The sequence below is a fragment of the Pyricularia pennisetigena genome, assembly GCF_004337985.1.
Source record: "Pyricularia pennisetigena strain Br36 chromosome 7 map unlocalized Pyricularia_pennisetigena_Br36_Scf_8, whole genome shotgun sequence".
In the NCBI taxonomy this organism is placed as follows: domain Eukaryota; kingdom Fungi; phylum Ascomycota; class Sordariomycetes; order Magnaporthales; family Pyriculariaceae; genus Pyricularia; species Pyricularia pennisetigena.
In genome coordinates this window covers 1690870-1715636 of record NW_021940920.1, presented here as the reverse complement: position 1 = coordinate 1715636, position 24767 = coordinate 1690870, and the positions used below count along the sequence as shown (strand labels likewise).

Sequence of the window (24767 nt, the reverse complement as noted above, 5' to 3'; positions counted from 1 at the left end):
CATCCACCACAACACGACCACAAAAAAACTTGGGATTTGTCGATTCGCCGTGTAAACAAGATTCTTGTCTCGTTTACTTCCTGGCTTGGCTTTTGGAACGATCGCGGCTGGCTCCCAAAGTACGGAGCAGCGGCTTGGATGAGGACTGGGTAACATGTGATCTTATCATCTAATCTAGCAGTAGTCTAGTCAATTCAGCCCGCACTAACAAACACAGAGTTGTGAGGAAATTCATGGTCAATACTAGATCTAAATCGCTAACGGGGTTTGTTGGTGTATTTCACTATAAAAAAAAGTAACAAACGCATCGTCCGTCTAGAATACTGTATTTACGCGTCGCTAGAAAATAAAATGGACATGTGAAAAAAAATCATAAATCGTGACCATCCAGATCCAAACGCCGTACCCGAAGCAACCTCTATTCCGCATCAAGCGGGCATCGTGGCGGCGTATTGTTGACCTGGATTCCACCGCGTTTCTTCTCCCCACTGTCGGGAAATGGGAGCACCCAGCCGCCCTCGTTATCCGGCGTTGACAGCCACAGACGGAGAAGATGTCTCCTTGGCGCTGGCGGCGGGAAATCTGCAACAAACCACGGCGACGACGGGTTAGAAACACGGTCCCCATCTGACGGAGAAACAGTACCGCGACAAGTTACAAGCACGCCCGAGGGACTCTCACCTTTGTACGCCGTCCTGGCGTGTAATATGTGCGCGTTGCTCAGGAACTGGATATCCCCAACCTCTAGGATCATGTGCAGGGCCAGCCGCTGGCACGTCTCCTCGAGGATCTCGACGGCGCGCTTCTGCTCGTCGCTCAGCGGCGGGATGATTCCCCTGTCGGAAAACCTCGTCAAGCTGCGGACGTAGTACGGATCAAACTTGCAGTACACCCTGCCCTTGCCCCCGGGCTCGAGGTAGAACACGGGCTGCCTGGTCCACTCCTCCTGGCCCTCGCTCACCTCGCCCTTCCGGTCAAAGTACCAGATGGGCCTGGTCAGCAGCTCGGCGACGTCGGGGTGGCTCCGCTGCAGCTCGTTCCAGACGGCGTGGACGCTGACGAGGTCCGACTCGCCGCCCTCGGCGGCGCGGTGGACGCACAGCAGGCCGACGAGGTCGCCGTCGTCGGCGTGGAAGAACTGCCGCGCGGCGGTGCGGTAGATGCGCACGCGGTGGATCTGGCCCGCGTCGTCGCCGACGTCCTTGACGTGGCCCAGCACGTGGCCGCGCCCGTTCTGCGACACAAAGTACCCCAGGTGCGTGCCCAGGCCCATGTACGCCGTCGCCGTCTTGAGCGCGCCCCACTCGGTCGCGGGGAAGCCCTTGAACAGCACGAAGCCCTTGCCGTCCAGCAGGTCCGCCCGCAGCGCGTCTAGCGTCCGCTGCAGCGTCGGCAGTGGGAAGTTGGCCTTGGAGATGCCTGTCAGGTCGACGCCGCTGGCCATGAAGGCGTCGGCCGTGGCGCCGAGCTCGGCTATCTCCGACGGCGTGAAGCGGTGCGTCCAGGACGCAGGGTCGGCTTCGAACTGCTCCTTGTGCCAGACCGTCGGGCCCGTGATGGATTTGGGAAAGTCCTGGTAGGGCCTGAGGAGGGAGTATATGGGGTTATGCTGGCCCGACGTGCGGATGCCATCTGGGAAGATGGAGCGATCTGCTTGGTCGTTAGAGGTGGTGGTGGTGGTGGTGGTGGTGGTGGTGGTGGTGGTGGGCGCCCGCTTTGTCGCGATGTTGATCGTCGACGGGGGCTCCGAGATGAGTGCGCCGGGTGCCATTGTGTATGGGAAGAGGATGGCTGCGGTCAAAGGGCCGCAGTGTTGTATGATTTTTTTTTTTTTTTTTTTTTTTTTTTTGGATTGATTTGATTTTCAAATGACGTGGAAGAGAAGCTAGCAGCAAAAGTAGCCGTTGGAAAACATTATATAGCCCTACAAATATGTCCAGTCCACATTGTGACCTGTGTCGGGGTACAACCAGCTCAACCCCAGACTTGCTTTACGGTACTAACCAAGTTTCACGAATGGCGTAATGCATCTAGATTTGTTAACATCGTAACATCTGCGATTGCTACGGGATCATGGTATGCAATTCATGGGCGGATGGCGTGATCGACTCGAACCGATTGCGTGAGAGCTCAGTTACAAAGCTCCTAACCAACAACTACCCCGCGACTCTGGGGTCCCCACAGCGCCATGACAATATTAGCACTCGGCAGCGTCAAACCTTTCGGTCGATCGATTTGATTGCGGCACTGATAAAAGCTCATGACAAATGTTTCAGGAAAGTTGAGAATAGGGGTTTGGTGGCGACGTCCCCTTGGCGAAGGATTGTGAGATCAAGGTAAGCAAGCAACTTGGGGAACAATCTGGATTACCACCGCGGGCCGACCGCAGTACAACGATAAGGATAGCCGACATGGTAGTTGTGATATACCTACGATATGTATAAACACCCAGGTGGGAAGGTAAGTTGATTATATCCCGCATAATTGGACAGACCAAATATACGTCATGGGGTCCACCGATGAAACCCCCTAGGGGAGCCGCTGCAAAGTAACCCTCCTCCTGTAGACGCCGATTCTAAAAACGTCCCATAGGAAATTGACAAATGGTAACCAGAACAAGCTGGACCAGCAATATTCAATCCTTCGACCTTGAGCCGCTACGCCTGCAGAATAAACATCTTAGGCCTCCTCGGCAGGCCATAAGAACCACGAGAGGACGATGCAGCCCTTGAGGAAGGCGGCAGTCCACAGCGCAGCGGCGATGCCGAACGAGGTGTGGGCGAGGAGACCTCCACAGCAAGCGCCGAGCAGCAGAAGCAGCGGGGCGGCGGTGCGCTGGTTCCGCTCGACGTTGCTCAGGGCGAACAGGTTCTGGTCGCTAAACAAATCGCAGTAGATGCTGGTGAGGACGACCGAGGTGAGGGCGTTGAACTTGAGGGCGCGGCTGGTGATGCACTGGCCGCAGGCCTGGAAGGCGATGAGCGCGATCGGCACCAGGACGGACCAGTTGATGGCGTGCTCGTCCGTCTTGGGCCCAAACGTCAGGATCACGGCCGCCGCGATGCACAGTAGCATCTGGACCGTGAAAGACGCCACCAGCACCCAGCGCTTCTTTTGGCCAAAGTAGCGGTGGAAGCGGCTGAAGCAGAACGAGCCGAGGCAGAAGAAGATGAGCGACGTGCCCGACTTGATCCAGCGCGTCGACTCAGTGGGTGCGGCGAGGCCCAGGCCGATGTAGACCGTATTTCCTGCAGGTTTAATTGGTGTCAGCTCAGTGGCATTGCGTGATGCGGGTGATGCCAGGAGACGGGTAGGTTCACCGACCTGTTTGCATCGAGACGAACGACCCCCATACGGAAATGGACGAGCTGTCAAGCAGACCAGTGATGACATAGCAGAAAAGAAGAACAATGTCGGACCAGCCGCGACGGATATCAGCGTTTAGCTTCTCGCGGATGCTGGCCGACTTTTGGCTGATGGTGCCGTTGCCGTTGCCGTTGCCGAGGAGTGGCTGCTGCTCCGAGTCACCCAAGCCTCCCGCCCGGGGGGTTATGCCTGTGGTTCCATAGCCGCTCATTTTTCTTTTTCCCCCGTATCCTGCCGGAGAGCCTTTCGGAGCGGTGACGGGTTCTGCTTGATGAGCTACATTGTCTCAAGACTTAGTTGTCAGCAATGAATAACAAAAGAAGTAGTTAGGCACGTGCTACTGTGCACGATGCGGCGCAGCTGAGGATATGATGAGCTCCAAAAGTTACTTACCAGTACGGGCTACTTGCCGCGGCTCCTGCTTCTGCACGTAATTATTGCGATGTTGCTGTCACCCGTCACAAACTCTGACAGTGTCGCCGCCAAGCAAAACAGTAATGCCAAATCCAGAATGGCCTGATTTTGACGTGTTAGTGATGAGTGTCGGCGGGGTATTAATCGACAGCAGCAAGACGTGAAAAGGCAGCGCAAGTAAAAAATAAAAAAAAATTGGGAAGCAGGTACGAAATCTTTCGTCACGACGCGCAAGCTCGGAGCTCTTTAGAATTTCAGTTTCATGAAACAAGCTGGGCTGGCTGTCAAGCGAACAGGGAACCTGGTTTTGGAGCTCTGGTGGGTCTCGCCGCGCTCTCTGTACAGGCCTGCAATCGCTGGCCTGGCCATATTCCGATTCCCCGATTCAGCACTGATCTCCAGTGGAGTGAGTAAGTGTTCCAACGGCGGTGGATTTTTGGCACACTTGGCTTTATGCACCACCGTATGCCTCACCCCTTCAAATACGTTTGTTGCTCCAGGGCCAGCCTAGAAAACTTTACGCCGGCAATCGGCAATGATTTTCTGGGCGTGACGCAACAAGACTGCGCCCAAAGCCAAGTTTCTTTTTCCAGGGCGCAGGGAAGTGTGCATCAATCGACATCTTGGAAGCGAGATGAAATTTACGATAGAAGAAAAATAAAAAAAAAAAATATAAAAAAATATAAAAGAAGGTTGCAATGGAATGCTACTCTACCGTCTGTACCATAACTTCTCTGAGCTTCTCAAGGTGCCATTGACAGCGAGCGGTGCAGCCCTGATGAGGTTGCTCTGTCTCTCGATTGGCTGTTGATGAGCCAAGGTGCGACGACAGGATGTCATCGCATGGTAATTGGATATGCCGGCAAACTTCGGATATGTCTCGGTAATTTTAAACAAGGGGCGTGTGCTTATGTTACGCGTGAGATTCCCAATGCTTGCTTGTTTGCTTGGATGGTCGAGGGGTTCTGTACACAAGCCTGTCAGCACCTCCTTGGCGTGGATTTCTCTGTGCTGTTTGCATCGATTTCCAGACCAGAGAGAAATGCTCGGGGACGATTTCCCGGTGGAGGGAAACAGCCTAGACCTTGTGCCTCAGGCCAGAACTGGGCGAGTCAGCCCAGCATCGATGTGCCTTGCTGTGCGGGGCTGGTGAGGGGAATTGAAAGGGGCAAATGCACCAGTGCTACGTAAGGCTCCAGGGGTGCGATCAGCGGGCTGACAAGTCGTGAGGGGGAGCTTCAGGTCGAAAGAGGCAGAGCTACTGCAATTTTGGGTTTCTTTTTCCTTTTTTTTTTTTTCCCTGTCCCTTGTATTTTGCTTCGATCGTCCAGATGCAGTGGGATTGGGCTTGACGCGATTGTCAAATGCATGACTCTGACCATAAAAACTCAATTGGGTAAGCTAGCTCTCTAACGCACTTTGCTGTACATATCCCAAAGATTCATCCAATGATTGGCGGGTGGGTGTGGGTTGGCATGGGGACAAACAAAGAAGCTCCAGAATTTATCAGGCAATTACCCAACCATTTTCCCTTGCCATTGCTCATGCCGAGCTCCTCCGATGATGGATGACGATATAAGACGACGCCCTCGCAGGTCATACAAGCTCCGCACGTGCCAGCTTCCCTTTCGGTCCTCGTCAATTCTTGTCTTGATTGCAAGAAATAAACCAGCTCCATCTTCTTTTTGTAGTCACTCCTGCCTTTGCCATCATCCCAAGCCTGTCTAGTCTTTGTTCTGGGAACAGGGTGATTTTGTTTGACAAAAACAAACAGCAGTGTTGACAGAAAGACCGACACTTGCCCTGTAATTACCTTTTCTTGCAATTCTTTCTTTTGTTCATATCTTGTCTTCCCCCCCCCCCAAAAAAAAAAAAAAAAACACACACACATACCACCGCCAGTATGCGCGTCACTCAGTTGGCAGCAGCCTCGCTCTGGCTCGGAGCTCTGGTGGCGGCAGTCCCGCACCGCGACAGCCCTCAGCAGCGTCTTGCAAAGGGCCTGGAGCTCGATGACAAGTACTACACCTTTAACAAGAAGGCCTCAACCAAGGGCAAGTACGATGAGAAGGGTACCCCTTACACGCCGAGCCACCGCGACCCTCTCGACCGCTTCATCAACCCCGACAAGGAGGACCTCGACCCGCTGCCGTACCGCAACGGGCTGGGCGCGTCGGTCCTCGGGCCCTGGAACAAGGAGCGCTCGCGCCAGTCGCCAGACCTGGTCCGCCCGCCCAGCACCGACTCGGGCAACGTAGCAAACATGCGCTGGTCCTTTGCCGACTCGCACATCCGCATTGAGGAGGGCGGCTGGACCCGGCAGACCACGGTTCGCGAGCTCGGCACCAGCTCGGAGCTCGCCTCGGTCAACATGCGCCTCGGCAAGGGCGTCTACCGTGAGCTCCACTGGCACAAGGAGGCCGAGTGGGCCTACGTCCTCGACGGCGAGGTCCGGATTACCGGAATCGACTACGAGGGCGGCAACTTTGTCGACGACCTCAAGAAGGGCGACCTCTGGTACTTCCCCAGCGGCGTGCCTCACTCCCTCCAAGGCCTCAGCGAGAACGGCACCGAGTTCCTGCTCGTGTTTGACGACGGCCGCTTCTCGGAGGAGTCGACCTTTATCCTGACCGACTGGCTCGCCCACACGCCCAAGAGCGTCATCAGCAAGAACTTCCACCTCGACCCCCAGATCTTTGCGCACCTGCCCAAGAGCGAAAAGTACATCTTCAAGGGCCAGATCCCAGGCTCCGTCGATGAGGAGCGTCCCAAGGGCAGCAACGTCAAGAAGTCCAAGTACAAGTTCAGCCACAAGATGCTGGACCAGACGCCCGAGAAGACGTCGGGCGGCGAGGTCCGCGTGACCGACTCCAAGAACTTCCCCATCTCCAAGACCATCGCGGCGGCGCACGCCATCATCGAGCCCGGCGCGATCCGCGAGATGCACTGGCACCCCAACGCCGACGAGTGGTCCTTCTTCATCCGCGGCAAGGCCCGCGTCACCATCTTTGCCGCCGAGGGCACCGCGCGCACCTTCAACTACCAGCCGGGAGACGTCGGCATCGTCCCGCGCAACATGGGCCACTTTGTCGAGAACATTGGCGACGAGCCGGTCGAGATGCTCGAGGTCTTCCGCGCCGACGAGTTCCGCGACTTTTCGCTCTTCCAGTGGCTCGGCGAGTCGCCCAAGAAGATGATTGTCGACCACCTGTTCGCCGACGACCCCGAGGCCGCTGCCAAGTTCCTCAAGGAGGTCGAGAATCCCAAGAAGGACCCCATCACCAAGTCTGACGTTTCGTTTGACGAGTTTGACCGTGAGCAGGCCAGGCGGGAGGGTGCTGAGAGCAGCGTCGACGAGCTGTGAAGTGACGGCGTTAATATCATGAAAAAAAAGAAAAAAAAAAATAAGGGCGCAAATTTGGAACTACTATTTGGGACGCGAGAATTCTTGTCGATACAAATAAAATGCCTGCCATAATCTATCTGTAGTCTATCAGACGTTTTCCTAGCCTAAGGTACATACATAACAGTCACGAATAAAAAAAAACTTCATGATGACATCCTGACCGACCCAATTTCCATCGAACTGTTTCCATTTGCGAATCTCACAGGACTTGCTGAACCGAACAAACTTTAGAAGCCGCACAACTGTGAAAATGAAACCAGGTTGCATACCTGCATTGATACCACCAAAACTCGGATAACGGCACTTGGGAATCGCCTCAACCATTCCACCACGTCAGCAAGCTGCATGCACTGACCCAAGAACACTCCGCCCGACTGCAGAAGCGAGTAGCCTGGTGCTTGCTCGTAAACCCCAGATCTCGGCGTTGATGGCTAGAGTCGCATCGGCACGCAGTGGGACCTATCTTGCCTCGTCAGCTTGCCAACTGCCAAAAAAAGAATAGAGAGAAGCCACGGGATGATTCCCGCCCCGCAATGTAAACAAGACCGGCACTCTAGATCCCGAGACAACAGAGTTAAAGAAAAGAAAAAAGGAAAGGAAAAGCTCTCCTCTCCCCCAGCGACAGTTTGCATTTTTTTCCAACAAGTGGGCCCCCTAGGGTGGTTTTTTTTGGTTGTGGTTTCGTCTCTCGGCGCGTCTAGGCCTATCGAATCCTGTAGCTTCAAGGTTATATGAATGAACAGAGTTCCATTTGTGGTAAGTGGACTTTTTTTTTNNCAAAAGCCCCCTCGCACCCCCCCTTTTCTTTTTTGATTTGTGTGCCTTGTCTTGTCGTCTCTATTCCTCCCTTGCACAGTGGAGGTTTCGGAGCGTAAAAAGAGCTTGAGAAGTCAAGCGAGAGCTTGTTACCCCGCAAAAGCGAAATGGCACCCAGGCAAAGTCGCAAAAGAAACCCCCCCGCTCCCCTGCCCATCTCTGCTCCCAAAGTTGGGGGTTCAGGATTATTCCCACTTTCTACGATATGACCGCAGGCATGATCCCAGCTCATTTTCTTTTTTCTGTTTCCCCCCTTCGTGCCCCCTATTCCCTCGTACCATGGTCTCCCCGTTTGCGACTTGCGCGGCATGGTTCAATAGCCTACGTTAGTTCTGGCCATTTGGTACCAGGGGAACTGTAAGTCATCCCAATTCTCTTGCAGACTTTCGATCGAGGTTCCACACCAAGTGGCATAACGTCGGTGTTTTCATGGTAGGGTTTAGTCAGCGTAGATCGGCCGGTGTCAGCCTGTCAATCGTGCTGTTTGCTCTCGTCTTCCCAAGGGGCACCATGCAAATCACATACCACCCAACAACTGCATTCTGCAGAGTCTTTTTGCCTCGGAGCACGTGAGGAACAACTTGGCATGGTCCGCATGAAGGGGGTTCCAACGTTTGGCTTCGAGCCACACAAGGGGCTTTTTCATAGGCGCCAAGGGCTTGGGAAGGGAACTCTACAGCATGCAATCCCCCAACACACCTCTGTCGTTGGCACTTGGCTTGCGGGTAAACTTGAGTCACGTGTCGTGTTTATGCCTGTCGTATAGCTGCACATTGTCACCGTGATCACACCCGGTGCCCCCCAAAAAAAGACAAACGAATGCCGCGATGCTTGTAGAACTGGTTTCGAGGCCTGGTTTTTTTTTTTTTCCCACATTCGCTTTCCCTGGCAATCACGTCTCGGCTCCCGTCTCAGTGACGCAAGCCACCATCACAACAAAAAACACACATAAAAAAAAACACCGGGTGATCACCGAGGCATCAGCGAAAACCGAGCTGATAGATAGCCAAGTGGTTGATACTTATTGCAGCCGCATCCGAGAATTTGTAAGGGCGTGGATGGGCTTTTTTAGGAAGGTATGCAACCACTACGTGCGGGGAAGACGGACGCTTGCCTGATGGAGTGCGTGACGTCTACTGGCCGGTCCCTCAATAGTCCCTTGCTCTTCACACCCTCTTCTTCTCTGCTCGTCTGGGCTTGCCTGGCCCGGCTTGGCTTGCTGGAGGCTCTGGTCTAAAAAGGTTCCTGGGTGGATCTTGGCGGGATACTCTAACCAGAATACGTTGGTATCTTTTTTTTTCCCTTTATTTGTGAAGGGTTGTGAGAGGGGTAATTTGGCGAAAAGTCGTGCGGCGTGACTATGGATTGCCAAGTGCTGGTGGGCCATGGTGTCTCTCGCTCCTGGCTCGCCATCCGTCCGAGCCCGCTGATGGCTTCGGAGTTCGTCGGGGTGGCTTTGGAAAGAAAGAAAAAAAAATCGCACGACTGTTTTCTGCGGCGCTGTGATTCCGAGGGAGAGAACCGCTTCGCCCGAGAGTTTCCGAGCCGCTGCCTCGGCCCTCGTGCTATAACCCACCGTAGTTTGAACATTGTGGTCTTATCTTTGAAATCGACCAAAAGATATATAGCCAAGGCAGAATTCTATGTAGTCTAGAAGGGCTAGAATGACATTTATAAAGTGTAACCGGTACAAGACATAGTCCGGACGCTGTGTCTTTTTTCAAAGCGAAATCAACAAACGACGTCCACTAAGTCGCAACCTGGAATGCATCGCCAGAGTCCCTCCCTCGATCGAACATCTTCGACTGCAGGAATGGAAACAACTGCACAATGACCTCGACAACCAATAGCTCACGCCCATTACAAATTAAAATAAATAACAATAACGGCAAACCCTCCTCACGTGCCGTGACCGATGGCTGGTCGACAAGATCTGCAACTTGCAAGGGAGACACGCTGGACCAAAGGAAGGCTGAGGAAACTGGCTAAGAAAAGAGGGGGAGTTGGAAAAAAAGGGGCGTGTGAGGTTCAAGCAAGAGGCGGGCAAACGGAATTCAAGCACGGCAGTCTTCTACGTCCATTCAGTCTCGAGTATGACACAAGCAGGTCGACACTCGACAGTGCCTTTGATTCCATATCCACCATGGCAGACTCGACAGTCCAACCGGGGCAAGGGAAGGTTTACCAGCAACACTGCCACTTTGGATATGTCTCAAGTTCTGAGCACCATCTATTTCAACAATACAGTGCAGAAGAAAATCAAACCAAGTCTTTCGGATCAAAAGACTCGAGCTCTTGATGATGATCCATGAAAGCCAGGTTTGCTACAGACAGAGAGGCAAGTGGCTTGGCTCGACTTGATTGTGAACTGACTATTCCACACTCAACCTCTCATACTTGTTCGGACTTCGGCTTTCAAACACGGACAATGCAGATACAGGCCGGCCATTGAAACAAGCTTGCCCGTTTCTGGACATAATGATACATGATAAGCAGCTCTAGAACCGGCTAGATTAGACGGCTTCTCAATCTTCCGTTTTCCATGAATAACTATACCCAAGACAAGCCCCTAATCTATTTACTCCCCAAAGCACCGCAGCTTGTTCACTCAAGACTCTACCCAAGTCATGAGCTCGAGATTAGCTTCTCCCTACCCGTAGAATCCCCCTCACTATCCACTCATGAAATCGCCAGGGGGCGAGTCCAGGAGAGTTTGTCTTTGCTCTCCGCGAACAAGCTGAGTACTGGCTCCACATAGTCCACACTATAATGGAAAGCAACGGCAAAGAATGGACCAAGAACAATGTCATCTCGTCTCAAGCATGGGCATTGGCATGGCCAATGATGACCCTGTCTACCGAATCTCGTTATCAACCGAACATCATTTTATGTGGGATGAACATATCAAGGCTGGACATGACAATCGTCTGATATCCAGGTTAGCTTTCGCTTAGGCTCCTTAATCAACACCATCATGCTACTCCACCACCGACCACAGCCATGTGTTTCATGGTGGCGAGGCAGGGCAAGCGCAGGCTCCAGTAGACAATCGCCTACTGACTACTGCATGGCTATCACAAGTGAAGAAATAGAAAAGACAGAAAAAGAAACAAGAGAAGGCACCCAAGTCGACAGAAAAAGAAAAAAAAAACCTCAACAAGCAGTGAGAGGGTTGCAGTGTCGCTTGATCCACCCGCGACATGCCGCCAGAACGATGGATGCCCAATAAGATAAAGGAGCAAAGATCGGCGGCGTCCACTTGTGGATGCGATAACCTTGCAGTACAGCATCAGATGGTTGAGCGACAATGTCAACAATGCATGGAAACAACAAGGCATAGGGCAGATAACCCAATTAAGCAGGTTGCTAGATAGGGTTGATGTTGGAATCAGCCTACCAGAGCACTGCATCCTCCTGCAATTCACCCAGTTTACAACTCGACATGTAACAAGCGCCGGCAAAAGTCAACGGGGCCGGGCAAGGACATGGGTTGTTTTGATTAGGCGCGATTTAAAGGAGAAACAAAGAGAGGGGAAAAAAGAAAAAAAGAAAAAAAAAAAAAAAAGAAAAAAAGAAGCACCCATAAGCTTTGTGGCTGAGCCTCTTTCCGAGGCATTTTTACTCAGGTTCATGACTTGTATCCTCGCCAAACATGGTTTTATAGTTAATAGCGCTTTAGGAACTATCACCATGTTGCGAGCTATTGGGCACAAATTGCTGGTCTTGAAAGAAAGTGGCAAGACATTATGCCCCCCCGGTCCTACTACATCAATCAGTACAATATTGGGAGGGTCAGCATTTCGATCCACCCCCACCAGCCCGGCCCGGGCCCAAAAAGACGGTTACTCCGAAGGGAGGGGTGCTGCAACACCGACGACGAAGACGGAGCGTGCATGCACACCCCCGTCGTCCGAACTACGTATACCCATACCCACGCCCAACAAAGGTGGAGACATTTACTGAAGGCTAGACAAGGTACACCCATGCTCTCCCCCGCAATCCTTGGGTCCTTGGCCTCCAGCAAAGAAGCAACGCACACCTGCCATCGTATAGGGCGCGCCCCCGCTTTTCACAACTTTTGGCTTTTCCAACCAGAGCGGCCCCGTTTTCCCAGCCGGTTCCACCACAAGAACGAAAAGGAACTGTCAAGCCAAGCTGTTTGTTTGAAACTCTTTTCTTTTTTTTGTTGTTTGAGGCTTGGCTTGCAGGGGGGAAAAAAAAAACAATGTAGATTTATTTCCCCGCGATCGCGCCTCGAGTCTTGGCCGATTCCTTGGCCGGTTCATTGAATCCGTCCTGGGTGGAACAGTTGGCAAAAAGGGCAGATAAACTGGTCTTCAATACTGTAGGTTTGCGGACGATGGATGCCGCCTTGTGGATCCCGAGTAGCGTTCAAGATGCGTTGGACTATTGATTAAATGTCAAACTTTGTCACTACCCTGTACTGAAATGATGTGCTCCGAGAGACTTCTTCACCCACTAGATTTGTTGGGTACTTATCTAGTACAGTTCAACCTACATAAAAGACCCGCTACCGTTCATCAGTGCGTCGACCACTCATGGTCGAGATCCAGAGCACACAACAGTGCGTGGTAGGTGGGAAACAGGAACTGGGAGACCCAGAGAACCCCGCTTGCCCACGTAAGGAACAGCTCCGGGCACAATAAGCACCAGGTTATGGGCTTCCCGAATAGGCAATCTGGCAGTGACGAAAGGCAAGGAAGAGAAGGGGAGAAAAGGGAAAAGAAATGTTCCCGCCAGGTTACTCCATCGGAATCGTCAGCCCCTGTCTTTGGCTCAGAACAAAAGAAAAAAGAAAAGAAGAGGAAAAACAAATACACCGTATTGCTAGGTTTCTCCCGTCTCATCAAACATTCTTTCTGCTGACTCGACGATTTTGATTTTCCCTCTCAGCCCCAAAACTTTCGAAGAGTAAATTACCTTGTTTTCTTTTTTTGGCTGTGGTCAAAACACCCGGGTCTCGACTCGTCATGGCCTGTCATTGGCTCGACCGTCCAAGAGCATCCATGCTTCGGATCTATAGCCTGACTGCTCCGGCTCTCATATCTTTACCGGCATCCCAGGGTGGTGTGGACAGGGTCGAGTATCTTGTGTCTTTTTTTTTTTTTTCTGGTGTGAGAGAGAGATGACTCTCAAAAAAATACCAATGCGACTGTGCTTGTGCAGACAAGAAAAAAAGAAACCAAAAAACCAAAAAACCAATAAAAAGAAAAAAAAAACACCCCTCCCCTGATCAACCATCCATGACGAAATATTGCGACAAGTCCAATCGCTTCTTGATACCACCCTCCATGAACGCAGTCCCAAATATGCATGCAGGAGGGCAACCATCGTAGTAATCGTAGAGTCGCACCCAAGGATACTTTGACGGCGTGCGTACATGCAACATTATTAAACAACCACACACACACACACACACACACACACACGCACACACGCACACACGCACGCACACACCCATACACACCACATATTGGACAAATACATATAATTTCTTGGGATGGCGTAAAGCCTCTATCTTACAGATGCATGGCATCAGCAAACAGGAAATGCCGATGCTGCTCCGTGATAGATAGGCATTACCCGACCACGGGACGGGGTATACCATGGGAATATCAAAAAGGAAAAGAGCGTCATTTTGGAGCCTGTCGCACTCGAGCATCAATAACAGCCAACCGTGAGATAGGTTGCATAGGTTGATAGAGTGAGGGGCAAGGAGGAGGGGTCTTTGGGGGGGTGGTGGTGCCTTGTCGCCACGAGGTAGGGAATATGCTTGGTCAACCCAGTGACAGGTACATGAACAAGTAGATCGAGGAGTGAAGACGGTATTTTTTTTTTTTTTTTTTTTTTTGCTGGTAGGTTTATTTGCTACCGCAGTAAGACCGGGCGGTAATGCAGCAAACCTGCCTACACCTTGGTGCTTAGCACATCCGAGTCAAGAAATGGCGTGCAAGTATCTGGCGGGAGGGGGACGGGATACAAAAGGTTAAAGAGCTGCATCCCACATGTCGACAAGTTTGCACTCTTTTGCACAATCCCATCATCAACAGTTCGACCTCTTTGGAATTCTTGTTGTGTGGTGACATTCAGGACAGATCTTGAGCGATCTGTCTTCCCTTCTCTCTTCTTCTCCTTTTTCTTTTTTTTATTTTTCCTCTGCCGCTGCTGTGCTGCCGTTTCTCACCTTGCGGGGGATTTCTGCAAAACTGGTACTGGTATACCCAAAGAATTCGTCCCATCACCGCCAAAGGCAGACTCGGCCCCCCCCTCACCGCAAACACGCCAACACAAAACCACACACCCCCTGAATTAGCCGCAACCTTGAGCCCCCAAACGCCCAACAAGCGCTCGCTCCGACTATATTGCAAAAAGAAATATGTCAAAATACATCAACGCAGCGAAGCAGGACATCCGCGAGGATGTGACTTGGCAAAAGGCCGGTCGTCTGTCCCGCAAGGGCATCAAGGAGTTCCCCGAGACCTCGCTTCAATACCTGCTCGACAAGGCGCCCATCATAGGCTGGCTTCCAAAATACAACCCGCGATGGCTCATCAACGACATAATCGCCGGCCTTACGCTGGGTCTGATGTTGATCCCGCAGGGTCTGGCATATGCCAAGATCGCCGAGATCCCCGTCGAGTACGGGTTAATGTCTTCGTGGTTGCCGGCGAGCATCTACGCCATTATGGGAACCACCAAGGGTGAGTAAGACTTTTATTTTTTTTTGTTTGAGATATAGAGAAGCCTGACTAACAAATATGTCTGACACATAGATCTTTCCAGCGGTCCTACCTCCCTGATCGGTCTGCTCACGTCAGAGGGTGTCCATGAGTTTGGAGAGGAATACACACCTTCGCAGGTCGCTTCGGCCATGGCGCTATGGATGGGTGTGTTTGGCATGATTCTGGGCTTCCTCAAGCTCGGGTGGCTCCTCGAGTTCATCTCGCTGCCCATCCTCAGCGGCTTCATCACAGCTGTGGCCATCACCATCATCCTCAACCAGATGCCGTCGCTACTTGGCCTCAAGGGAGTCGGCTCGGGCACGGCGCAGCAGATCCACGACATTTTTGCCTTCCTGCCAAAGGCTAGTCTCATGACCTGCGTCATGGGCTTCACGGGCATCCTGTTCATGACGATTCTGGAGAAGGCGGGCAAGCGCTGGAGCGACAAGAACAAGATCGTCTGGTTCTGCTCCATCACGCGGGCCTTCCTCACCCTGGTCCTCTTCACCGGCGTGTCGTTTGCCGTCAACGGCAAGAAGAGCAACCCCAAGAATTACATGTTTGAGGTTGTGCAGGTCAAGGCCGACGGCCAAGAGCCACCGGCCATGCCGCCCTCGGATCTGATCATGAAGACGGCGACGCGGTCCATCGCGCTCTTCATCGCGGCGGCGGTCGAGCACTCGGCCATCGCGCGAGCCTTTGGCGTCAAGAACGACTACGTCCCCGACCAGTCGCAGGAGCTGTGCTACTTTGGCGTCACCAACTTCATCAACTCCTTCTTCCACGCCATGGGCGTGGGCGGCGCCATGTCGCGCACGTCGGTCAACTCGCAGTGCCACGTCAAGTCGCCGCTCTCGGGGGTCATGACGACGGCCGTGGTGCTCATCTCCATCTACTTCCTCGTCGGCACGCTGTACTGGATCCCCAAGGCGACGCTGGCGGCCATCATCATCACGGCCGTGTGGCCGCTCATCCACGCGCCGCAGGACTTTTACCGCTACTGGAAGACGTCGCTGGCCGACTTCATCTCGTCCATGATCGCGCTCTGGGTGTCGCTCTTCTACAGCACCGAGATGGGCATCGGGCTCGCCGTCGGCTTCAACATTGTATACTGCGTCCTCCGCCAGACCTTTACGCGCGTGACGTCGTCGGGCGTCCCGGCCCCGTCCGACGTCGACGAGCGGGACCTGCCGCACCCGGACTCCCCGCAGGCGCGCGACGTGCACGTCTTCCGCTTCAACGACTCCTTCTTCTTCCCCAACAGCTACATGTGCACGACCGCCATCCTCGACTCGGTCCAGACCTACCACGCGCCGGCCTACCACGGCGCGCAGGGCCCCGAGGTGCGGGAGCGCAACTGGTCCGTGGTGGCCGAGAAGCGGATCCAGCGGCTGCGTCGGCGGGCCGGCATCACGGACCCGGACGCCCTGCCGCCGATCGGGCTCGTGGTCCTCGACTTTGGCCGCGTCAACCACGTCGACAGCACCGCGTGCACGCACCTCAAGAACCTCGTCAAGGAGATCTCGCGCTACGGCGGCAAGCACGTCGAGGTCCGCTTCGTGGGCATGACCGAGTACGTGCGCGAGCGCTTCGTGCGCTACGGCTGGAACGTCATCGACGCCCCCGCCGCCGCCGCCGCCGCCGACAAGGACGCCACCGTGCTGTTCCCCAGCGTCGCCGCCGCTGTGCTGGCGCCCAGGCGCAGCCACGCCCCAGACGTGCTGCACAACCGCCACGAGTTTGACGAGAAGCGCCCCGGCAGCGAGGATCTCGAGAAGGGCATGACCTTGCACGCCGAAAGGGCCGGCAGTTCCAGCTCGCGCGAGGGGAAGAGCGAGTCGAGGCCTTGATGGGGGATACATGACGATGAATGATTTGAGAGATGGGAAGTGAGGGACTTGGTGTTTGGGAAGAGATTGATGTGCGTCATGCTGACTTTTGTGCATTTTGTTGACTGCTGGCAGTACATGTCGGCGGTCTGGAAACCGGGTGGCGACGAAGAGTTTATGACTTTTTTTTCTTTTTTCTTGTTTTTTCCTTTTTTTGTTAAAGATCTGCTTTTGTTCTGGGTTCAAGACTTCTTTTCTTACGTATTCATGGGTTTTCAGGTCCTTTTCCCAGAAGTTGGGAAATATATGGTAGCTATGTCGGTATATAGGAAGCGCAATGATATAAATCACAAATCCATTCCTCAAGGCCATCATTATAGTAACCGTCCACGATATTCTCGTTTGGTCAATCTGGTACGACATAGGCTTTTTTTCTTTTTTTTTTTTTTTTTTTATCGGTGCAGTCCAGTTTCTTCCGTAGAACCCACTGGACTGGGGGACAGAAGCACAACAGCACAACTCCTCCGTCGGGATCAAGACATGTTTGTTTTGCAAGCAGCTCAGGAACCACATGGACTGCGATCGAGACCCGGCAGGCAAGGAGGCTGGTTCCAGGCTAGGCCTTTGCATGGCTTATCCACTCAGAGTTCGTTTCCATTCGAGTTGAGCAAGATTTTCCATGCTTTGGAACCTCGATTCGGCCAATACGAACAACTGGATGCAAACTCCCGCCTGCATATGAAGCTGGCTTGGAAGAAGGTTTAGAACCCATGACGGATTCCTGAGCTAAAAGTCCATGCCCTTGAAGTTTTCCGGGCTACAACTGGTCGCCTCCTAGCTGCCGGAATGTTACCTTGGACGTCCCGTCAGCCTGAGGGATTTTACCATGTACTGCTTTTTTTTGGTACAAGCTCCACCCGCCGCCTACGGACAGACTTCGGTGCCGGATGCTCCCCCTGAACCACGGATAGCGTCTGCTTGGTGGGACCTCTTCATCGTCTCTGCCGGTTTCTCAACTGTCTTGTGGTATAATCGTGGTGAGAGACCAGGCATAGGCCTTGTTTGTGGCGTGAGGAATTTTGGCAAAGATCTCCAGTCACCCATGCAGATTTATCTAATCCTGCTGGCGCCACACGACACTGTGCTTGAAGCTTGGGGCCATTCCTGACCGTATTTGTAACTAGTGCTATTGTGATAGTTGACGAGGGACCGCAAAATGGCAGCTGCCCTCTCAGGAGTGCTTCGTCGGCAAACAAACGGTTTCTTCTCCAGAGTCAAACCTCCGCCTTCAAGCGAATCGGTGAGGCAATCAGGCAAGAGAAGCATTAGCGGTTGCTGCATGTCACTGCATATTGTAAGTGCCATCGCCATCCTGCTCCTATAACGCACGAGTTAGAATCCGTCTTCCGTCTGCATTTCTCCGAAACCTCGCTTTCTGGCTGCGTATCAAAAGATGTCTGGGGCTACAGTTGGGGGATAGCCATCTCAGCTGCAAAAGAAAAGTCGCCAAGAATACAAGGGTTTCGTCTCCCTCACTCACTAGCTTGACAATGCAATGCAAGCCATTGTGGGGTCGTTGGGTCACCCACCAAGAATCAGCACATCTCTTGGCGAGGGCCGAGTTGATTACGCCTTACTGCCTTGGGTAAAGTCTATAATTTTGCCGTCGTCAAGAGACGTCCGGAGGGAGCTCCGACGATATTTTTACATCCGCACCCGATCCTGCCCTAGCACAAGGCTGAAGTTAGCTTTTGGCCACGGCCCCAACCTGCAGCTTGAGAGATTACACAAATACATGATACATCCATCAATGAACAATGAATGCTAGTGATTTTCCGAGGATAGCACCATCCAAAAGGCTAAAACTGCCACAAGTATCGTTTACGTGCTGTCTGTCCTCAAGGACGTGCAACTTCCCACTCTCCCTTCAAAACGTAGCATCATTTTGCTAGCCGGCTGTTTTATCCCTTTACTTCTGCGCCTCGGTCACGTTCTGAATGGCCAGCTGAGCAAGCGAGATAGGAGAAGAAATCGGTCTTAGTGGCACAAGTAAAACAGCTTTACCACTCAGACAGCAAAACGCAAACGCCTTTACGCATATAAGCACCATCTGCACCTTCTTTGGTCTTCAGCTGGTTGGGATTCCGGATTGCTTCTAGTGGTGGTGAGCATGCTGGGCTATGAAAACGGCATCTATTGCGCAAAAAGAGGTTGCAGCATCTCACGCAGCCACTGGCAAAATAGGAAATTCTTTGTTCGGCGGTGTACGAAAGCCGCTTCAAAACTTACAAAAAAGCAAAGCAAGCTTCCACCAGGAATCCCAAAGTGATCAAAGCTAGGTCAGTTCTAGACTTCCTGGCCTGCATATGTATTGCATTTGGACCTCTTTTCCAAGCATTCGCTTATTCAGTCTTGGCTGCTGGGCATATTGTCGTCACATGCAATGCTTTTCCCTAACCACGCCCCAGACCCGTGCCGATCACTCTTGTCACGTCAAAGATGCAGGGCCGCCTTTGCGCACAATTGTGCGAAGCAACCTTGTTGAACATCCTCCACGGTCCCCGCCAATGAAAACAGCGAAAATCCTAGATCGTTGTCGTTCGGATCTGTGGGTAGAAAAGGGAGAATCTGTGGGGTGACGTGCCGAATGCTACATAGCATGTATAGACGGAACTACACTTTGAACCCACGGGCGAAATGTGGGATTGCGATGCTTGCATAATATCCTTTTTATATGCAAATGATTCATTCTCTTTTTAGGGTTTAGTTTTGTCTGCCCGCCTGGGATGTATCTAGAACGCCGCGCGAAGTATGTCTTAAACTGGAACCCTTGTCTTAAGATTTCAAAAGATTTCAAAAGCCGGTACAAATACTCCACACGGGGACCTCAATGTACGGTCCGGTCCGTCCTGTTGTTCGCCTTGACTGGCTTATTCNNCTAGCTTCGGAAGTTCAAATTTCAAATTTGGGCCGTGATCAGCAAATAATTGCTTCTTGATCTTGCGTCCAGAATGGCGGTGAGAATATGGATGCCGCCGGTCTTCAATTGAGGTATTTGATTGCTGTTGCGAACTAAGCAGGTGGCGAAAGACCTTGACCTACATATGAGCAAACCAATGCAGGCTTGGGGGCTGGTATTGCACCAATCCTATTCCGGCATAAGTCTTGGCGAATGAATATGCTTTCTCTCAACGCCAGACCTAATGTAATCATTGCTCGTAATGGTTGTTGAAGCCGAAGCTTCGTAAGCCCTGACGTTGTAAGCAGAAAATCGACTATATAAAGGAACGTATATCCTCTCGTCAAACAGAAAGAACATCACAAACCAGCATCACCACCTTTCCACATCACTACAAGACTTTTGAGTATCAACCTGTGCTTTCATTCAAACCCTCAAACCCACCTCATTGTAAGAATAATCCCTTTCCCTCAAGTAAAAGTTTCCCAGGAACTACTCTTGAACAGACCAAAATCGCCTACAAAATGTCGTCTGTCTGGCTCAGTGAGAAGGACAAGACCGTCGAGGGTCACACCAACACCGCCGCTCTTTATTTCAATGACAAGCTCATGTGGGGCCCTAAGTCGTGCCACGATAACACAGTCGATATCCAGACGGCCCTGCGCAAGGTCGACCCGCGCCTCGAACTGCGACTGGCCAGAAAGGACAAGACAGTGGAGGGCCACACGCGCGCCTTCAACATCAAGCACAACGGCAAAGACGTTTTGACGAACCACTCTTGCCACGACAATATGGGCGACCTCGCCACAACCATCAACACCATCTGGCAGGTTCTCCCGCCCCAGTGAGCCGGCCTATGCGCTTCTGAAAAAGAAAAAGAAAACAAAAAGAGAATGGGGGGAAAAGAACCAAAACACTTCTTGTTCTTGAAGGAGCTAAATTGGGAAAGTGTTCAACACTGCTTTTACAAGATAGCAGACCTCACACGACTTTATGCAGATATGACCAAGACTGGGGGGGAGTCACATCCTTTTTTTGTAGCTAGGTCATGCGAATGGGTGTTGTCAGATTAGCCTAGCACTCTTTTGGTTATTTGATCTCCATCCATCTTCACATATCCTTCAACTGAGACCCCGAGGGAACCTATCCATACTTGTAACGTCTCTCCTCTCCTTGCTCGTCCTCTTCCCGTTTTCAACGTCAAGACTATCAAATATATCCCAAAGCCGCTCTCTGTTCTTCGTTAAAGTCTCCATCATGGGGGTTTCATTGCAAGAGGGCACCGACTCTTGCCGTCACCCTTTCAGTTTCACGCACTTTTCCTTTGCTTTTCCCAACAGCCCACCTGCCAAAATTCTGTTGACACGCAGCTTCTAACTCATCTTTCTTCGTGCGGTTACGGAATCTACCAAAAATGTTGTCCTTTCTTGGATAGATTCAAAATAGTAGTCATTTAGATCTACAACACAATATTGCCATGATGTTTACCTGCAAACGATACTGACCAGGATCAGCTTGTCACCATGCGTGCTACATCCGGAAATTGCACAGAATTACATGAAAGATTAACGGGATTCACAAGAGTGGTGTTTGCAACTCAAGTCGCGCCTTGTGTGACGAATCTAAATCCAAAGTTTTATTTGATCCAAAGTAGCCATTTTGTATACTGTTCGACAGGACAATGTATTGATTCCAGCACTAATTGGCAATATCGCAATTAGATTATCGCCCACCGAAACTCCAAGTGAACCTTTAGTATATCCGATTACGGTTTGTAAGTCTTAACTTCGCCTTCACAAGTATGCGCGTCGGGGAGTGGATCCTTATGGCCGCAAGCGCAACTCCACTTGTCGGAGTATATATAATATTTTCCATTGTCGATAGTCACAGTATCACCCTGGCCGGCGTCAACGGAGGTTTCCAAAACTTTAATATAGTGATGCTTGAAAACTACCAATTTGCATGTCGCAGGGTCTTTGTCTGCGATGACACTGGTGGCTTGGAGGCCAAGTAGACCAACAGAAACAAGAAGAGTTGTGAAATGCATGATAAGAGGTGAAAATAAATTTCCAGGCGAAAAAGAAGACTTTAAAAGCAGTATCGTGCCGCTAAGGTTTAAGGGCTGATGGCTTTTGAAATGTGGTGTTGATAGTTAAGACTGAGCAAATCGAGCAAGTTGAGCAGCCCGCATCGTAGAATATATAGACGTTGACGAACATTTAGATTTAGAGAACATATGTGTCAGAGCGTATTCTGTACTATGGGACCAGGCGAGGCCCCCCCTCCCCTCTTACCGTGCATTTCTCAATATAACTTCCATAATGCAACCTGAATTTTGGTGTATCCGACCCACCGGTATTTTGCCCATTTGTATGGAAACACCTCAGCTATTTCATATATATTAAATTCAATTAACCATTCCAGAATTTGAAAATACAGTTAAATTGGCATTTTTTCTATTGTTTCGAATAAAACCTAGTCTCACTGGTAACAGTGTATTAAAAACTAATCAAAAAACACTGCTCAAACCAAACAAACTTCTAAAACGCGGCTCAAACGCATATGCCTTTTGTGAAGTCATGTAATAGAAATCTCTACCTAAAAACAAAAAAAATAAAAAATAAAAGAAAATACCACAAAGTTGCAAATTTACCGCCACTGTTCAGGGATGGGGATTTTCATCCCTACCAGAATGGTAAATAAAAATATATCTGACATAATTCTAATGCAGTTTAAAGCGGACAACCATGTATGCTTAAGAGACTACGGTAAATAAGGCGAAAATAGCAGCGAGCGATTAATAATTTTCCAAAAAACCATAACTTTGAGCTTTTACTACTTATTCAATAAAGGATATTGTTGGAATAATTATGACTATCGCATTGAAGTTTTACATTGCGTGCTTTAGGATGTGCACATGTTATCTGAATGCACATAAATTTTAGGCATTCGTGGATCCACACGGCCCTTTCTTGTTTTAGTTTGGATAAATTGCAATTGCTTCCCTTGATACATGAAAATTACAAACAGAGCAAACCAATTAAATATAACAATTTGCACTTCTTATCATTCTCTGGTGCTTAATTCCTGCGCGTAAACGAGGTTCATAAAAAACATATTATATTATAAATGGATAAACTATTAGGTTTAAATGATTATATATTCATACGTAGTAATAACTTTAGCGCAATAGAACTCTGGACTACCGCACGAATCCCACCTTTTCGTGCCATTCCTTTTTTGACATAATACGCTAACAATTGCCGAACCAAATGTGTTATCCGTACAGGGGTACTGAAAAGGGATGCCCGTAATACGCACTAACGCAAACGTTCACAATAATGGTACTTATAACCTTGCAACCGCTTTCTCATACAGAATGCCATATTTTATTACATTGTTTCTCCAGCGAAAACTGGGTTTTAAAGGCTGCGGTACGCCGGTTTATCAGTAGAAGACTTTCCCGCTGATAAATTGCAGCCGCCCAACCTTGTTATTCACCTTTGCGAAAGGGGCTTGGGTTCGTGTTGATTACTTGCAATCCCAACTGTTATTATCCCTGAGCGAATAAATAATCTGCATGGTTATGCAGTTATTAGGCACTTTATACTGAAAAACAAATGCATTGCAAACTTGGGTTTAATTGTGGTAACTACACTGTGATTAAAATAGCAAGTCAGACAACAAGCGATTATTTGCCGCGGTAGTCCAGTTTACTTACTACTAGCACGTAAAAGTAATTATACGAGGTGTGTGTGAAAATAAAAAGTTTTCCTTGACTGGGACCTTTTATATATTTTTGTATGAACGAAAAGCAAAATTGACTTTAATAGTTTCTATTCCCTTAATAATATCCCCACATTATATATAACAGAGTGGCTAAGCTAGAAATTAATACCCATGCATTATAACTATAATAGTAAAGGTGAAAATTTACATGCTTATACAGTGATGGGCGGCGGGCGGCGCGGTAAGGTTTATTCGATTGAATAATATTTCCCAACAAACTGCAAAACATTTGTGGGCCGCAATTTAAAATATTCCAGAAAACAGGTAATGCTTCTTAATTACCCGAAGCTTAACACTGTGCCCGGGTGTTAAATATTTTACCAACAACTATAATACCCTCCGAATAATACCCTTAACAACCCGGCAAATTATGTTTATGATATAATTTCCAAGCTCTACCTATCTATTATTATCCTTTGTGTTATGCTGTTGTACACCAGTAAGTATTTGGACCATTTATTCATTTATACGGGAGACAAATCGAAGCAGGACAGGGTTACTCCGGGACTTTATTCTTCCCGGCCTGGTAAAAACAGTCGTTTGAATAAATGTAATATAATACGGGAATACCTAATTGAAATCAACCACGCGATAGCGGCGCCTGCTATAATGAAAACAAGGAAGAACATGAGTGGGATCCTTCCCGTTTTTATTTAGTAATTACGCCTATCCGTTCCTATTTTATTTTACTTTTCAACGAAATAGGAAAAGCGTCGTAAATTATCCCATAGTATCATTATACGCCGTATATAAAGTGAACAAAGTTTAGAATTCCTGTCCTTTTTATACCTTTCAATATTAAAATGGCGGTCGGCACGCCAAAATGGGTTATGGTGCTGGGGATAAATCCCCGAAAAACTAGTTTTTATAACTTTTGTAGAAAGTATCTTCAATTCCATACAAACCAATGTTAATGCGCATGCATCTGGGGCTTAAATACCATTTTAAGCTTCTATTAAATATTATTTAACTTCAATTGTTTAAGTTGTTGGCAAGGTATCAGCCCCAGTAGCCAGTGGCTTAATGAACGGAGTTTTTCAAGCGCTACTTAACTCCTATTATACTGGCAAAAACGGCGTGAAATTGGCAACTACATAACAAATATAAAATAAACCTGCAGGGGAAATTGTTTTTACGGATGGGTATAACGTAAATCAATTCGATCATTATATTATAAAGCTTACCTATTATCCCCGGTACTCAAAAACCCGTATAGCCATATAATACACCCTTTACGGTACTTATAATACTTACAATACTTGAATTCTATTTACCTGTACGGGTTACAAAACAAGAATAAATAGCAATTTGACCTAAAATACAGAAATTAACTGGTGCAATATTTAATTACGCGCTAAAACTCAACCGACGTAAATTTGCAAAAACGAAGATTAAGTTTTGCCCCGAAATAAAATTAATCTACCTAGAAGCAGACTGTCTTATAT

At 50.0% G+C, this 24767-nt stretch overlaps 5 protein-coding genes across 5 annotated transcripts; 3 read left to right on the top strand and 2 right to left on the bottom strand.

The window, feature by feature from the left end:
• Positions 1–418: 418 nt before the first annotated feature.
• PpBr36_09587 (uncharacterized protein) lies at positions 419–1771 on the bottom strand (the record flags this gene model as incomplete). The annotated part of the gene is made up of 1 exon (XM_029896708.1): positions 419–1771. One exon carries the CDS (start codon positions 1769–1771, stop codon positions 419–421), a length of 1353 nt encoding a protein of 450 aa, XP_029744983.1.
• A 908-nt stretch (positions 1772–2679) lies between these two features.
• Positions 2680–3636, bottom strand: PpBr36_09586 (uncharacterized protein; the record flags this gene model as incomplete). Its single annotated transcript, XM_029896707.1, has 2 exons — positions 3325–3636; positions 2680–3248 (listed from the first exon to the last, which is right to left on the bottom strand). The coding sequence occupies exons 1-2, from the start codon at positions 3575–3577 to the stop codon at positions 2680–2682; spliced, it is 822 nt and encodes a 273-aa protein (XP_029744982.1). The 5' UTR covers positions 3578–3636.
• A 2047-nt stretch (positions 3637–5683) lies between these two features.
• Positions 5684–7144, top strand: PpBr36_09585 (uncharacterized protein; the record flags this gene model as incomplete). Its single annotated transcript, XM_029896706.1, has 1 exon — positions 5684–7144. One exon carries the CDS (start codon positions 5684–5686, stop codon positions 7142–7144), a length of 1461 nt encoding a protein of 486 aa, XP_029744632.1.
• Positions 7145–14399: 7255 nt separating this feature from the next.
• On the top strand, positions 14400–16595 carry PpBr36_09584 (uncharacterized protein; the record flags this gene model as incomplete). The annotated part of the gene is made up of 2 exons (XM_029896705.1): positions 14400–14724; positions 14797–16595. The coding sequence occupies 2 exons, from the start codon at positions 14400–14402 to the stop codon at positions 16593–16595; spliced, it is 2124 nt and encodes a 707-aa protein (XP_029744979.1).
• Positions 16596–19795: 3200 nt separating this feature from the next.
• Positions 19796–20381, top strand: PpBr36_09583 (uncharacterized protein; the record flags this gene model as incomplete). The annotated part of the gene is made up of 2 exons (XM_029896704.1): positions 19796–19818; positions 20009–20381. The coding sequence occupies 2 exons, from the start codon at positions 19796–19798 to the stop codon at positions 20379–20381; spliced, it is 396 nt and encodes a 131-aa protein (XP_029744458.1).
• Positions 20382–24767: the final 4386 nt, after the last annotated feature.